Source organism: Mustela putorius, unplaced genomic scaffold, assembly GCF_011764305.1.
Source record: "Mustela putorius furo isolate JIRA1106 unplaced genomic scaffold, ASM1176430v1.1 tig00000731_pilon_pilon_pilon, whole genome shotgun sequence".
In the NCBI taxonomy this organism is placed as follows: domain Eukaryota; kingdom Metazoa; phylum Chordata; class Mammalia; order Carnivora; family Mustelidae; genus Mustela; species Mustela putorius.
The window spans coordinates 1,879,838-1,894,156 of NW_025421461.1; the positions used below are offsets into that span (position 1 = coordinate 1,879,838).

The 14,319-nt window shown below is 58.1% G+C and overlaps 1 protein-coding gene across 4 annotated transcripts in view; it reads right to left on the reverse strand.

Annotated features, from left to right (window-relative positions):
* Positions 1-9,581: 9,581 nt before the first annotated feature.
* Positions 9,582-14,319, reverse strand: part of TOM1L2 (target of myb1 like 2 membrane trafficking protein) — a 118,123-nt gene continuing 113,385 nt past the window's right edge. For 3 of the 4 annotated variants that reach the window (XM_004776510.3, XM_013047865.2, XM_004776511.3), the window contains 3 exons: positions 13,448-13,507; positions 11,479-11,515; positions 9,582-10,696 (listed from right to left, as the gene is read on the reverse strand). In XM_004776510.3, coding sequence (XP_004776567.1) covers positions 10,548-10,696; positions 11,479-11,515; positions 13,448-13,507 — 246 coding nt within the window. In that variant the 3' untranslated portion in view covers positions 9,582-10,547. The remainder of the gene's footprint in view (positions 10,697-11,478; positions 11,516-13,447; positions 13,508-14,319) is intronic. The other variant, XM_004776512.3, reaches the window with a different exon arrangement.

Genomic DNA, 14,319 nt, shown 5'->3' on the forward strand with positions numbered 1-14,319 from the left:
GCTGGGAAAATGGCTAGACACTGAACCCTGGGCCCTGTAGATGGTGGTTGGAGCTAGGTGGTGGGGGTGGGGTCCCACCTAGGTACACAGAGATAAACTAGAACATTTGAGTATCTGAAACTGGAAAGGCAGTGAGCTTCCTGTCCCTGGAATTATGCAAGCAGACAAAAGCACCCTTGGGGGAGGGCAGCCAAGAAGACCCGTCAAAGGTCTAGACCCCCCAGTCTCTCCTAGCCCCTGGCCTCAGTGAGTCACGCCATCCCAAACACTGTCTTGCTCAGACTCCAGATATAGCCTGTCTGGCCCCGCCTTCTGAGGGAGTAAAATTAGTGGGGCACTCTCAAAGGGGGTGCCTTGGCCAGGAGAGGACTTGGGAGGCCCAGTTCCCAAGGGCTCAGCCTGTAGGAGCAGCTCTCTTTGTTCCCCTCCCGGAAGTGGCTGCTATGGAAAATTACCCAGCACAGAAGCGGCCAGGAGCCATGGGGGTCTCCAAACCATATCTCCCCCCAAAGTGGCCCTGCTCTGGGAATCCACCCAGGGATCCAGATGAACTTCTCCTGGGAGCCCAGATGTATCTGGCTTCCCTTCAGCTATCTTTCATCCTGTCCCACTACCCCAGACCCTACCACCCAAGGAGGAGCCAAGTACCCAGAAGGCCTTGGGAGTCTGGTTACTTCCCTGAAAATCCTAACAGCCCTTCCCAGGGAGGGGAGTGGGGAGAGGAGCAGGTGCTGAGTAGGGCCTTTAAAGACCACTTTTTCCAGAGTCAGGCAGCTGGTCTGGTTTCTCACCTGCTGGCTGTGTGACCCAGAACCTCTCACTTCCTTTTTCTGAGTCTCAGCTACTAGGTTGGAAAATGAGATGAACCCTTCCTGCAGTCACTCTGCAGAGGTAGGTAAGGTGTGCTGGAGCCATCATCACAGCAGACCTGCCCCACTGTTCTTTAAATGAGTTTACTGTATATGTAAAGAGCATGATTCAGTAAATATGCATGCCATAAGTAGAGGTGAGGGGAGAGAGGGTAAGGCAAGGCCAACAGGAGCACTGCCACCCAGACTAGAAATGCCATGGGGCATAGTTGGGGTGTGGGGTGCTTTAAATCTTTGCAGCCAAAGAGACAAAACTTTGCTTCACAGCATGAGATTACCAGGGAAATTCTCATCGTGAGAGTGGGGAAAGATGGGAAGGGGGCCACTGTGCTTCAGGGAAACCTTTTCTTGGTGGCTCTTCCCCCTAAAGAGACTGAGACCCCCAAACAAGCCCTCCAAGTCCCTCTTGGCTGGCGTGATCCGACCTCACACAAGGGAGTGTGTGCGAGGGCACTGAGGGATGCAAGCCATGGCGGTGTGCCCCTCTGCCCCAGAGTGGCTAGGAGGGGTCAGCGTCCCAGGCTGGCCCACTGCGATGATGGCAGGCTCTGTCTTTCGCAGCAACAATCTGAGCGCTTCCAGAACTATAGCCATGTGTTCCTCCCCGCAGTCCCGGAGAACTGGGCTGCTATTCGCATTTGACAGATGAGGACACCGAGGCATGGGGAGCTAAGGCGGCTTCCCCACGTCCACACAGCGCTGTTGCCCCTGATTTCGTCACGGTCACGATCGGGGGAGCCTGAGGAACAGTGCTGGCTCCTCACCCAGGGCCGCGCTGCGGCCTGGGACCCAGGGGAGTTGGGGCAACGGGCCAGATAAGTCCCGCCCCCGCGGGCCGCGGCGCAGCCAATGGGCGCCCGGCCCCGAGTGGGGTGACGCGGCGTCAGCGCGAAACTCCCGGGAGCCGGGCCCTGGGTCACATGCGCCGCGCCCATTCGACCCGGGGGCGGGTCCGCGGTGCGGGCTGGCAGGGTCTGGGCCCCTGGGGCCAGTTGGGCCTGCTCTTTTCGGCCCGGCCTCCTGGCCAGACACCTGGCTGGGATTGCAGCCAGGTGTGCGTCCGGACACGGGGGCGGGGCTGACGTGGGGCGGCCCCGCCCCCTGCCCGGGGCTGGGCCCTCGGTTCTCAGGACCATGGGACACGCCCAGCTCCCAGAGGGGGGATTCCGCGCGGTCACCCAACCGTGAAATAGGAGTACACATTTCCCCCCTTACTTCTCCAGACGTCTCAAAGACTTACAGGTATCTGTGTGTTCTGAGACATTTTGGGTAGGTGTCCGGCCTGGAGGCCAGCACGGCCTCTTTCCAGGCTGCTCTCTTGGCAGAGCTCAGGGGTATGGAGAGGGCCAGGCACTGGAGTTGCCAGGGCTCCTGGCACTGGGCAAGAGGGCTGGGCTTGACCACCCTGGGCATTGACTAGGATAAAGCTGAGACCCCTCAGGAGTCTCCCTTCAGGAGTCCCCCGTCAATCCTGCCTGACCCCGTTTATCCTTCATTTCTCTGGTAGCTAAGCTAGGACCTGCCCAGAGCCAGGCCGCAGTCTCATTTCCCCCTCTCTGGACATAATGGAACCAGATCGCTGTTGTCATGGATGATTCTAGTCCTAGTTGACCCTGTATTCTCCTTCTGTGTTAGCCTCTGCTGTGTGCTGGGCAAAATATTTCTAGCCCTCTCTGCGCTTTTTGGGTCAGCTTTGCCCAAAGATGCTCACTCATGGCGGTGACCTCTGGGATTATCAAGGAGTCCATTCAGTAGACACTCCACCAAAGATCTGGCGGACCCACCAGTTCCACTGCACTGTGAGGGGTGAAGCTGATGGAAATGAAGAATGAGGGGGGACATGGGTCCCCTGGGGGCCAACCAGCTATCTGGGGTGAGGCCAGGTGTAGATTGAGTGGGACTCACAGAATGGGGTGGGTTGAATTGCCAGTAGGGAAAATGGGGACCCCAGACATCACTTGACCTTGACCTGCCAAATCCAATGCTGCACGGGTTCCAATTTTGAATTAATTGTCAAATGTAGAAGATGTCATCTGAAGGCTGGATTTCTGGCTTTCCGTGAAGAATGGGAGTATTGAGCCACACCGGGCTCTGCAACTGGTATGCCCCTTTAGCCAGGGCTGTGGCATCTCTGCTGTCCCCATCAGTCCCCAGGTATCAGACCTAGACTACTCCACTCATAAATGAGTATAAGAAAAAGGCCCCTCTAAGTCTTGGGCTGACCACCTGTAATCCCACTTTATAGATCAGGGAGTATACCCCAGAGAGGACCAGTGACACGTTCAGGGACCTGCAGGGAAGCCTGCCACCCCTGGTAGGGTGCTCTTAGAGAGGACATGGGGGTGGAGGGGGGAGATGGTACCAGGCAGAGGAGTCCACTCAGTTTCCAGAAACATCCCACGGACCCCCTCCAGTGCTGACAGCACAGATTTTGCTTCCTAGGATGCTGAGGACCTGGGCTTGGAGGGCCCTGGCCAGACTCCTCTGAGGGCAAGACCTGGTAGGGGGTCCTCTGAAATAAATTGGAATTTCTGGGTGATTCATGCCTATTCAAGTCTTCTTGTTCTGCCCACCCCTGGTCCCTGGGGACCCTAAAGAGACCCTTTCCTTGGAAAAGAGGTGGGCTGGGAAAAACCTCTCCTCCTCGGGTGCTTCAGTGTGACCAGCGAGCAGGGGGGACTGTAAGCAATGATAAGACCCACAGTGTTCCCACATGGCGCCCTCCAGATCTCTGGGGAAGCCAACTATTGCTGGAAAGCAGCTCCTCCCAGGCTCCAGTGAAGGGAGGCAACCAAAGGTTGACGAGGGAGCACTGAGAGAGGAATCCAGAAGCTTGTCTCTATCCAAGTCTCCGCCCCTCATTGTGCACTGCCATCTTTGGCCCTCTCCACCCACACTGCAGTGGCCACCTAATGCCTCCTTGGATATATTTTTTTAAGATTTTATTTTTAAGTAATCTCTACACCCAACATGGGGCTAAAACTTACAACCATAAGATTAAGAGTCATAAGCCCCACGGACTGAGCCAGCCAGGTGCCCGGTTTTCTCAGATGTCATGCCCCCTCTGCCAAAAGTCTGGTTTTTCAGAGTGGGTTCAGGAACTTTGCTACAACTATTGAGAGAGCAGTACCCTCTCTCTTCTAGTGGAAAGTCAGCCTGCAGCTGCAGACAGCCTTCTGTCAACCACATGGAAGAGCCTACCCAGAGGAAGCAGAGGCAGATTCCCAACCAAATCCCTAAGCACCTAGATCCAGCTATGCCTGAAGCTGAACTATCAGAACTTTTCAGTCCATAACCCAAGAAATTCCTCTTCCTGATTAAATCCAACATCTTTCTACCACAGCTAAAAAAAAGTTCTAATATGGCATCTCTAAATGAGGAATTTGGACCATAAACTACCTTTATCTTGGACAAAGAGATCTTGACGCTCCGTGACTTTACTTCAGCATTTCCCAAACATCTTTCCCCACAGAACCCCTCCTTTTTAGGAACAGCTGTTAATGAACTGGGGATATGCGTCTTGGCAAGTGCCTGCCGGGGATCCTGAGGTCTCTCCTAGGAGGCTTGTCTGTTAGGTCAGAATTGCCTTACCAGCCTCTCCCTCCCCTGTGGCTGGCGTGCTCACTGCCACTTCACGCAGCTCAGTTACTCTGGGCCTTGACTGCTCCCCCACTCTGCACGCCTTGGAAGAGGGCTCCACGGCTTCCTGGCTACAGAGTGTCCTTGATTCTGGGAACTGAACAGGCTGAGAGCTCTCCAGGGGAGGACTCAAGCAGCCCCTCCCCTCAGGCACCAGCCTGGCACACAGCGGGGTCTCAGGATCAGGTGCTGAAAGTGCACAGGGCGTCCTGGCAAATCCACAGTGCTTACCTCAGGGCCAAGCCACTCCCCACAGGGCAGGAACAGAGCTTAGGATCCACGCCTTCTAGTCACCGGGACTGGGGACTGGGGGTCACCCACACTTCAGAGGCCCACCCCCACACTCCCCCTAGTGTGAGAGCCTCTATCCCATTCTGATTGGCCAGAAACAGGCAGAGCCTTCGCAGAGGTTCCTAGAGCGCATCGAGGCAACTGGCTCAAGGGAGCTGTCCTGCTGCTTCTGACCTGGGCTGGTGATGGTCCCCAAGTGGCCTCCCAACAGGGTCCCACCTGCCTCCTATCAGTAGGCAGGGCAGCCCCCTGCTGAGCTACCTTCCCACGGGGCTGCTGTTCCAGGAGGACAGGACGGCCTCCCCTGCTACCCACCCCTCCATGGCCCTGGCCTTGGAGGTCCAAGGTCCGAGTTGCAGCGCTGGCCCCCAATGCCAAGCCCTGGGCAAACTTAGGCAAGAGGATCTTCCCAGCCCTGTCTCTGCAGTTTTTCCCAGGTTCACTGGCAGCTTGATGAGTCCACCACACAAGAGGTCCATCCTCAAACCCCCGGAACATGTAAAGATCAAAGGGCTCCCAGTCTCCTCTGAGCCGTGCAGAGAAGAGGCAGGCACCACGTGGCCCCCATGCTGCACCCCTCAAGGACCCCGGGCCTCTGGGCCTGCTGAGGCCTGCAGCCCAGAGGACCGTGGCCCAGAAGCAACCCCAGGGCAGGACGGCCAGCTTCCAGGATGGGTGGAGAGGACAGAAACCTTTTTTTTTTTTTAAGTTTATCTCCACACCCAATATGGAGCTCAAACTCATGACCCCAAGGATGAGTCGCATGTTCCACAGACTGAGCCAGCCAGGTGCACCCAGAAACCTTTCTAAAAGGGAGAAAGGGTTGGAGGGTGTAGGAAATGGGGGAGGGTTTACTGCTTCGTGGAATGCTGAAAATGCTTTAAAATTGATCGTGGGGGCACCTGGGTGGCTCAGTGGGTTGGGCCTCTGCCTTCGGCTCCAGTCATGATCTCAGGGTCTTGGGATCGAGCCCCGCATGGGGCTCTCTGCTCAGCAGGGAGCCTGCTTCCTCCTCTCTCTCTCTGCCTGCCTCTCTGCCTACTTGTGATCTCTCTCTCTCTGTCAAATAAATTAAAAATATATTTTTTTAAAAAATTGATCGTGGCAATGGTTGTGTAACTCCCCGACAAACTTAAAAACTACCCAGGGGCTCAATGAAGCGCTGCACTCAACCTCAGCTCAGGTCTTGATCTCAGGGTTGTGAGTTCAAGGCTCGCGCTGGGATCCGTGCTGGGTGTGCAGCCTCCTTAAGAAAAGCAAAAAATAGGGGCACCCGGGTGGCTCAGTTGTTAGGCGTCTGCCTTTGGCTCGGGTCGTGATCCCAGCATCCTGGGATCAAGCCCCACATCAGGCTCCCTGCTCGGCGGGAAGCCTGCTTCTTCCTCTCTCGCTGTGTCTCTGTCAAGTAAATAAATAAAATCTTAAAAACAAAAAATAGGCTACTTAATCATGTACTTTACAAGGGTACATTATATGCTATGTGGATCTTATCTCGAGAAAGCTGTTCCTAAGCCTGGGGGTGGGGGACAGGGGTTCTCAGAGCGGCGGCTCTCAAATTCAGTGCCCAGCCCAAGCTGTGTGGGTAATCTGGAGGATGCCAGGCCAAGCCCGGGGAGACCAGGGGTGGGGGACTGAGGCAGTGGCTCAGGCCTGCTGGCTCAGGGCCTGGCATGCTCTGGGCGGGGCCGAGGGCCTGGGACCAGGGTTGAGACACATGAAGAACCCCAGAGCCTGGGAGAGCTCTCAGGCAGAGGCCGTGGCAGGTTTCTCGCTGCTACAAGCAACAGCCCAAACCAGGCTGTGCCCCAGGACAGCCGAACTGAGACAGGCATGGGGATTTTCCTCTAGCCCAGACTCCCTCGGCCCTGCTCCGGCAGCCTGGGTGTGCTCCAGGGGAGAGCGGAGCAAGCCCCCCCAGCTGATCCCTCTAGGGGACCCCGAGGCGGCCCCGACTTAGAGAAAGCAGGTGTCCAGAACGGGCAGGCCCTTTGCACCGTCACAGGGGACTCCACAAAGATCACAGAGGAACAGTTTGTGTTTGTTTGTTTATTGTGGAGTATTTTACATGCAAGAACCCAAACTAGAGAGACAACATCTGGAAGGAGAGCCAGTGGGTGGGTGGACGCGCTCAGGCTCAAGTGCACGGACTCACCCTCCAGACCTGGCTCTGCCCGCAGAAACGCACAACAGTGACACAACGCCAGACTCCGGGGACAGCTGGACGACAGACGCAACACAGTTCTCTTCACGGTAGCCCCCGACGATCCTGAGACCCTCACAAATTAAGTGCAAACTTTAGGAAATAAATATCCATCCCCTGTTCTCCAGAAGAGTCTGGAGATCTTATACACAGAAGGAGTGGAACTCGGGTTGACAGCTGTCCCCAGGAGCTGCTGGCTGCAGGGGAAGCCCAGCGTGGACCCTCACGAACCGGGAGGGTGGGGGGTGGGCACTGGGACAGGCGGGTACCTCAAGGGGCATCTTCTGGAGGTGCACACACCCCGAGCCATGGTGCTGAAGCTGGCTGCTCCCCACAGGGGTGGACAGCATTCTGACAGCACAGGGAGAAGAGGCTCATGGTGGCCGGGCTGAGAACATAGGACTCTTGGTGGCAGCTTTTCCCCAGCGAGCCCACAGTCCCCCTCAAACCATCCAGAAGGCTGGGTGCACTGAGTCAGAAACGGGTGTATGTGGAGGCAAAGTGGGGGTGGGCAGCAGGAAGAGGAGGAGAGGGTGTGTGGGAGGCTGAGCAGCTGTCTGCCACAGGCTGCTGGAGGAGTCCAGGCGCCTGCTGCCCCCCGGAGCCATCTAGCGTCCCTGCCACCACTCTCCCAGTTGGGGGCCTTGCATGGCAGGGCAGGCCCCCTTGCTCTGGACCCCCGGGTGAGCAGGGGAAGGGCAGCAAGCCCCGGCAGACAGCATGGTCGCTCACACGGATGGGGCTGACAACAAAAGACAGGAGGACAGACAACAGACGAACAGTCACCCTTTCCTCTGGCCCATACCAGCGACAAGCCCTGTCAGCTGAGAAAGCCCTTGTCCCCTGCACAGATAAACAGGTGGGTCACCTCTCGGCCTGGCCCCAGGCAGCCGGCTCGGTACCTGGGGCTCCCGGATAGGGACCCTTCTGCGGCAGGCCAGCCAGAAGCCCACCATGGCCCTGGTTACTGCTGGCCACTGGCCCCGAAGGCAGGCAGGAAGCCATGGTTAGTTTTCTCGTCTTAGCACACAATGAACACAGAAAAGGTTCAACACATCCCCAAGAAAATATTTTGACAAAATAAATATTTTAACCTATAATCAGGTATAATTAGTGCTTATAAGGAATCCCAGCAATAATTTAGTGTAATTAAGTACATACTGTATCTGTGATTTCTAACACTTGTGGAAAGGCTGATGGCTCGTGAGGGTCTCCCTCTCCTGGGGCGCAGGCACTGGCCAGCTCACCTGCCACAGCTCTGCTCCCTTCCCTAAGCAGGTAGCCTGTGCTCCCCAGGTGGAAGGCAGCCAGCAGTCTGTGGCTGAGGGGGCCGATTGCCTTGGGGACAGGAAGGGCTGGGCAGCACCCCTTTAAGGCCACTGGGGCCCTGACTTGGCTTTCTGGGCAGGCTTCAAGCGTCACCTTGGCCTCCAGGTAGAGGCAGGCTGCTTCTGGACTTGATGCGTGTGGGAGCAGGAGGGGCAGCTCCAGGACAGGAAGGCAGGTGACACTCCCCTGCATGGGCCGGCACCTTCCTGTCAGCTTACAGGATCCACCACCACCGCCGGGCTGACCTGGTCTCTCCAAGCCCGGCCTGGAGTTGGGGGGGCAGCTCTGGACCACGGGTACAGAGCAGCTGTGCTGCGGTCTCCCCAGACAGATGCTGGCCTCAGCTTCACTCACTGCCAGGAGCCCCCCTCCCCTCATGAACCCGTTCTTGTGGGGACTCCCCTTCCTATAAGGCAGGGAGGCTGGTTCTTCCCTCAGAGGATGCCAGGCTCGGTGGCTGTCACAGAACTGACCCCCAAGGCCCTGCTACGAAGGCAGGCCACTAGTTCTCACAGAGACAAGTGCTCCAGACTGTGCCACATGGCGGGCACCTGGGTCGCTGGGTCCAGCTGAACCATCCTGGCCACCTTCTCTGCAGCTCCTGTCAAGCCAGCTGACTTCAGACATATGAACATGCAAGCAGGCCTCGGGGGGTTCTACGTGTGAGCCATGTTGCGGAGAGGGGCAGGTGGCCCGAGGCGCAGGGGTGGGGGGAAGAGAGAGGGCAGGGCTGGAGTTAGGCTGGCTGAGCTCTGATCTCTGAGGAGGAGCTTCTGCATGTCCCCTGAGGAACTGGAGTGTGACCTCCCCAGCTGGTCCTGCCAGACGAGCCCCCAGCCAGACCCCAGGCCTCCTCTTATGGGGGAAGCTGCGGCACATGCCTGGGCAAGGGGTTCTGGGCTGGGCGGCGCCTCGCTCTGCATCGGAGGTGTCCAGGCCCAGCCCCAGATGTTTCTCCCAGAGCCCAAGGCACTGGTGTCGGCCTGTGTCAAGGCAGCCTATGCCGAGGAGCTCCCTGCTCCGGCTGCCAGGTGGGAAGGGCTGACGGCACCACAGCTTGCGAACATGTCTGGCGCAGACACCTGGGCAGAGCATACTGGGACATTGACCCGGGCCCCAGAGACTCACAGGCTGGACGGAAGCAGCTGCCACGGTGCTTTCCTTCTTCTGGGCAACCATAGAACAGGGGTGGGTCAGGCTGGCTCGGGCACCTTGCCCATGGCCAGGAGCCACACCAGTAACGGAAGCAAGTGTAGTCAGCCTCAGGTTCGTGTTAGCTTTCCGGGTCGGCTTGGAGAGAGGGTACAAGTCGGTGGCCAGGAGGGTCTGGGGTAGGGGCAGGGGGAGGAGGGCTGGCTGGCTGTCAGGACACAGGGACAACTGCGCGAGGGCAGCGGGTGGTGGGCATGGGGTGGTTTGGCTTCCGGTAGTGTATCTCTGCGGGGCTAACCCACATGCCTCATGACCACCATCGGCGGGTTGCGTGCCATCCTCACAACTGCCCCTGGTTCTCCCTCTGCACCCCAGGAGCCTACAGGGCCCCCTTGATCCCAGGCTCAGCCGCTGAGCTGGCGTGGCCGGGGGGGGGGGCTGGGCTAGCAGCTTAGTGATGGAGAGAGGGTCAAGAGGACGAGAGGCCTCACACACGGGCACCCACACAGCCTTCTAAAGTGCCGAGCACACCAAGTGCCACAGCGTGACACGCGTCAGGGAGCAGCATTCCAAGGAGGGAGACCAAGCCCACAGGTGCAGACAAGCCCTTTCTGGAACAGGGGCATGGGAGGGTAGGCCGGTCCAAGGAGACCTGCTGAGGCAGGCAGGGGTGGGCTGTGTGGGGGAAGGGCCTGGAGTCTGACCCCCTTCTCTGTGGGAAGGGAACTGGAGAAAAGACAGTCTAGGTGTCTCCTCGGCAAATGGTCCCACGGCCTGCTTTTCCAGGGAGGACATACAGGCAGAGGGAGCCTATGGGCAGGAGGGGCGTGGGCAGGGGTGAGAGCCTCTGGCAACCGTGGCACTGTCCCACCCCCCCAGAGAGAAGAAGGTGGCTAAAGCTGGTCCCAACTAGTGGGAGGCCTGGGAGCAAACATGGGGCATTTCCATGGAGACACAGCAGCACAGGACCAAGTGGGGACTGGATGTGGGAGGGGCGGCCAGTGCCTCATGTGGACCGGGGAGATAGGAGGTGACCTGCCGTTTGGGGAGCCGAACTACAGACCAGCTCACAGGGCGAAGAGGGCATCCTCTGACCGTTCTGCCTTCTTCCGGCCGGAGGGGTTTGAGGCTGGGGCTGGGGCCTCCCCTGGGGGCGAGGGGAGGCTGGGGACCATTTCAGCAGCTTTGGCTCTTTCTTCCAGGAACTTGTCGAATTCTGCAATACAAAACCCCGGGCAAGGGCCAGGATTGGTAGGGGGTTAGGCCTGCAGTGAGGATCAAAGGACCACATCCCACCTGCTCCCCGTGGAGTCCCCTTCCAGTGCCCCTGTGCAAGTCCCCACCCTCACCACCCTGGCTCTGGGCTGCCTGCCAGGGAAGGAGGCAGGGAGGGGCAGGGAGGGGCAGGGGAGCAGGGGAGCAGCCAGCCCACACAGGGGCTGATTCTGGGCCCTCTGCTGCCTGAAGACCCAGCCTTGATTCCCTCCTCTGTGGCCTCCCAGGCAAACAGGAAGCCTGGCTGCTGACAGGTGGTTCAGGAGGAAGGGGTCCACTGGCCCTCCAGAAGTGAGGTCACAGGACGCCAGGCCTGAGAAGTGCCCTCTGTGCCCTGTGGACTTCCGGGCACATATCTTGCATCTCCACTGGATTAAGAATTCGGGGGGAGGCACAAACTGATTAGGACTGCAGGTCTGGGAGCCTATGGGCAGGAGGGGCGTGGGCAGGGGTGAGAGCCTCTGGCAACCGTGACACTGTCCCACCCCACTGCCCCACTCATCACTAACTCTGGGACCTTCTTCTGACACTTCCCCCCATCAGCACGGGGCCTGGCTGGGGCAGAGCAGAGCAGCCCATGGCAGAGGAGGCCAGGCCAAGCACGGATGGGCACCAGGAGAGGCCCAAGACCACATGGGTGCTGGCCCCTGTGCACCCCAAGAGCCCCGGGCAGGAGAAACCCACAGAGGGTAGGGAGCTGTCAAGGTGCTGACCAGGTCGTACCTTCACTCGTGACGCCCTCCTCTAGGTCATCGCCCTTCTGCGGGAGGAGCAGAAGAGAGCAGCATTAGGGTCCCACCCTGGCGACATGGGTTCAGCCAACCCTCCCATTTCCTCTTCCTGGAGTTCCACAACAGTCGAGGACTGCCTGTCCCAGCAGAGACTCAGACGTTTGTTTTTCCAAAAAGCAAAACCAACACAAAACAGAACAAAAACCCCAAACTGAGTAGTTCTAGGCTTTGATCCTCCAGAAGAGCCAGGAAGAAAAATTAAAAAAAAAAAAAAAACCGAAAGAAAAGAAAAAAAAAAGGGCATAGTCTGGCTCTCTGGGCTGAGCTCCGGACAGGCCCAGAGCAGGCTGCTGCGCACCCACCACATTCTCCCAGAGCAGGGACCTCAGGGAGGCTGAGCCCAAAGCTTGCCCGGGGCCCCCTCGGGTGCTCATTCACTCAGCAGCCGCACGGATCTGGGAACACACTGTCCATGCCCACAGCTGGGAACTGCGAGAGCACCACGAAGCTCCGGGCACAGGGCTGACAAGGAGGCAGTCTTTGGCCGCTGGAGTGCCGTCCCGCCAGAAGCCGTGTCCCACAGCCTCTTGTAGCCCAGATTCCGTCACCTGCTGCCAGTCCCCAAGAAGCCATGGAAGCTCCGAGACTTCTTAGCAATGTGGTGGGTAAGACTTGTTTGGAGGATGCAGTGGTCCCTGGGAAGTCACTGCACAGCGAAAGAGAAGCGAGCTGGATGGGGAAGTGGACAAGGCCTTGGGCTCGGCCAGCAGATCTGGCTTCCTTCCTGGCTCTGCCACGACCTGGTACTCAGCCTTGCTGGGTGGGTCCCTGCCTGTTTCTGAACCCCGGGCCCCCCTTGTGAGGGGAAGGCCTTGTTTCTTCCTGCTTCACTTCTTTCTGGGAGACGAGCTATTTCTTTTCTAGGCATTCCCTTGGGAAAGAGGTCGGGGGTATTCTCTTCCTTCCGTGGCAAGGCATCTGGGTGTCTGCCTTGCTGGGCAATGAGTGTTTCAGAAAGCCTGGCTTTGTGGGGAGGTGGCCCCCTGGGGTGCAGAAGGGGGGGGGCAAGTCAGCAGCCACCTGCCAGCCAGGCCAACCTTGTGGTTAAAGATGTTCTGTTCTGGGGACAGGGTACCCTAAAGAGGTGGTAGCTAGAAAGAAGAGATGAGGTATCTGCAGGACTGGGACTCTGCCCAGCCATGCCCTTGGGTAAGCTGCTTCCCCTCCCAGAGTGCATTTCTTCATCAGCCCCCCAGCCCACAACCCCCACTCTGCGGCCAGGGAAGTGCTTTGTAAGCAGCAGAGGGAGGGACCAGCCACCACAGCCCTCCTTTCTTGGGACCTGCTGCCACTGACAGATGCGTCATGTCCTCACCTTCCTATCCTAGCCCTGCGGCTAAACAGTCTCTAGGGCAAGGGTTCTTTTAAATCCAAGATACCAGAAGACACTAGGGAAGTGGGAATGACAGTAAATTGAAAAACAAAAGCAAAAACAAAACACCCAACTCATCTGTGCAGAATTTCACATGAAAAGGGGAAAAAAAATTAAAAATAAACCCCGCTAAGATCCCAAAACCCCAAAGCAAAAACCCCAAAGCAAAACAACAACAACAACAACAACAACAAACCAAAAAAACAAAAACCAAAAAAACCCCAAACCAAAAAAACCCACGCACACACACAGCTGCTACAGAACAGTAACCGGGGACAAGTGTGTGCTCTGGAGCCAGCCAGAGCCCTGCCCGCTGCGGCCCCCGGGGCAGCCGGGGTTCGGGGCCCGTGCCCGGAGCAGGCGCACTGGGGCAGCCACAGCCCGGGGTGGGCAGGAGGGCGTGCGAGCAGAGCCGGCTGGCCACCCTCCTCCGCCACCCCTTGGGGAAGCAGCCGGTGGCCCCTGGCCTGTCGTTAGAAGCGCTTGCCTCGCCACAGCCCGCGCACGATAGAGAAAAGTCAAGTCTCACCAGGTCCGTCCTGAGCCACACTTCAATGTCGTCCATGACAGACGGCTGCGCAACGGGGATCTATGGAGGCGGCAAGCAGCGGGTCAGGCAGCCCCACAGCCAGGTGAGGGGAGACAGAACACCGAACAAAGGAAATCGTCAAAAGCAACCCCCAAACGAAACCAAAACGTACACAGAGCAAAAAGACACATTGGCACAGCAGGTGCGGGCAACACAAGGCAGCCACATATGAAATGGCAGGTGAGGGAAGCAATGAGGTGGCCAGTTCTAAGAAGCAGGGCTGACCGGGGGTCGGGTGGGGGGACGGGAGGGCAGCGGTACGCGTTCTTGAAATGGATAACTTCTTGACTACTCTCAGCCCAGGGTTGCAAAGCCCCTTCTCGTCTCAGGAAATGCGCTGGTCCTGTAGGCTGGTTTTGACCTTGAGCTCATAAGGTTAGGGCCCTTGGAAGAGTCCTGCCTATTGGCTGTCTGGCCTCACTCCCAGGGGTGAGAAGAGGAGACACCAGGGGGCCCCCTCCAATGTCACTGGGCCAAGGGGCAGTCTGCGCAGAGTGGGGGTGCAGGTGGTCAGGCAGGCACTGAAAGTATTTCAGACTGTGTCCTGGTGCACTGGTGAGTGGGAGGAGGGGAGCGCCGGGGACTGGGTAGGCCTGGCTGACAGCAGGCCCATCTCTCGCCAACAGAAATGGGTGTAAGCTAGAGCTTTGATGACCAAAGTCGGCTTTGTGTATCTTCAGGGGAGAATCTTGAAGCAGCCCCGGTATGCGGTGGTTCCTAAGTCTCACCCCATCTTCCCGGCTCTCAAGGGCTGGCTGGGCTTCGGGAACCAAAAGAAAGGAGTTCGGGAAGAGAACGGAGAACTGGGGAGC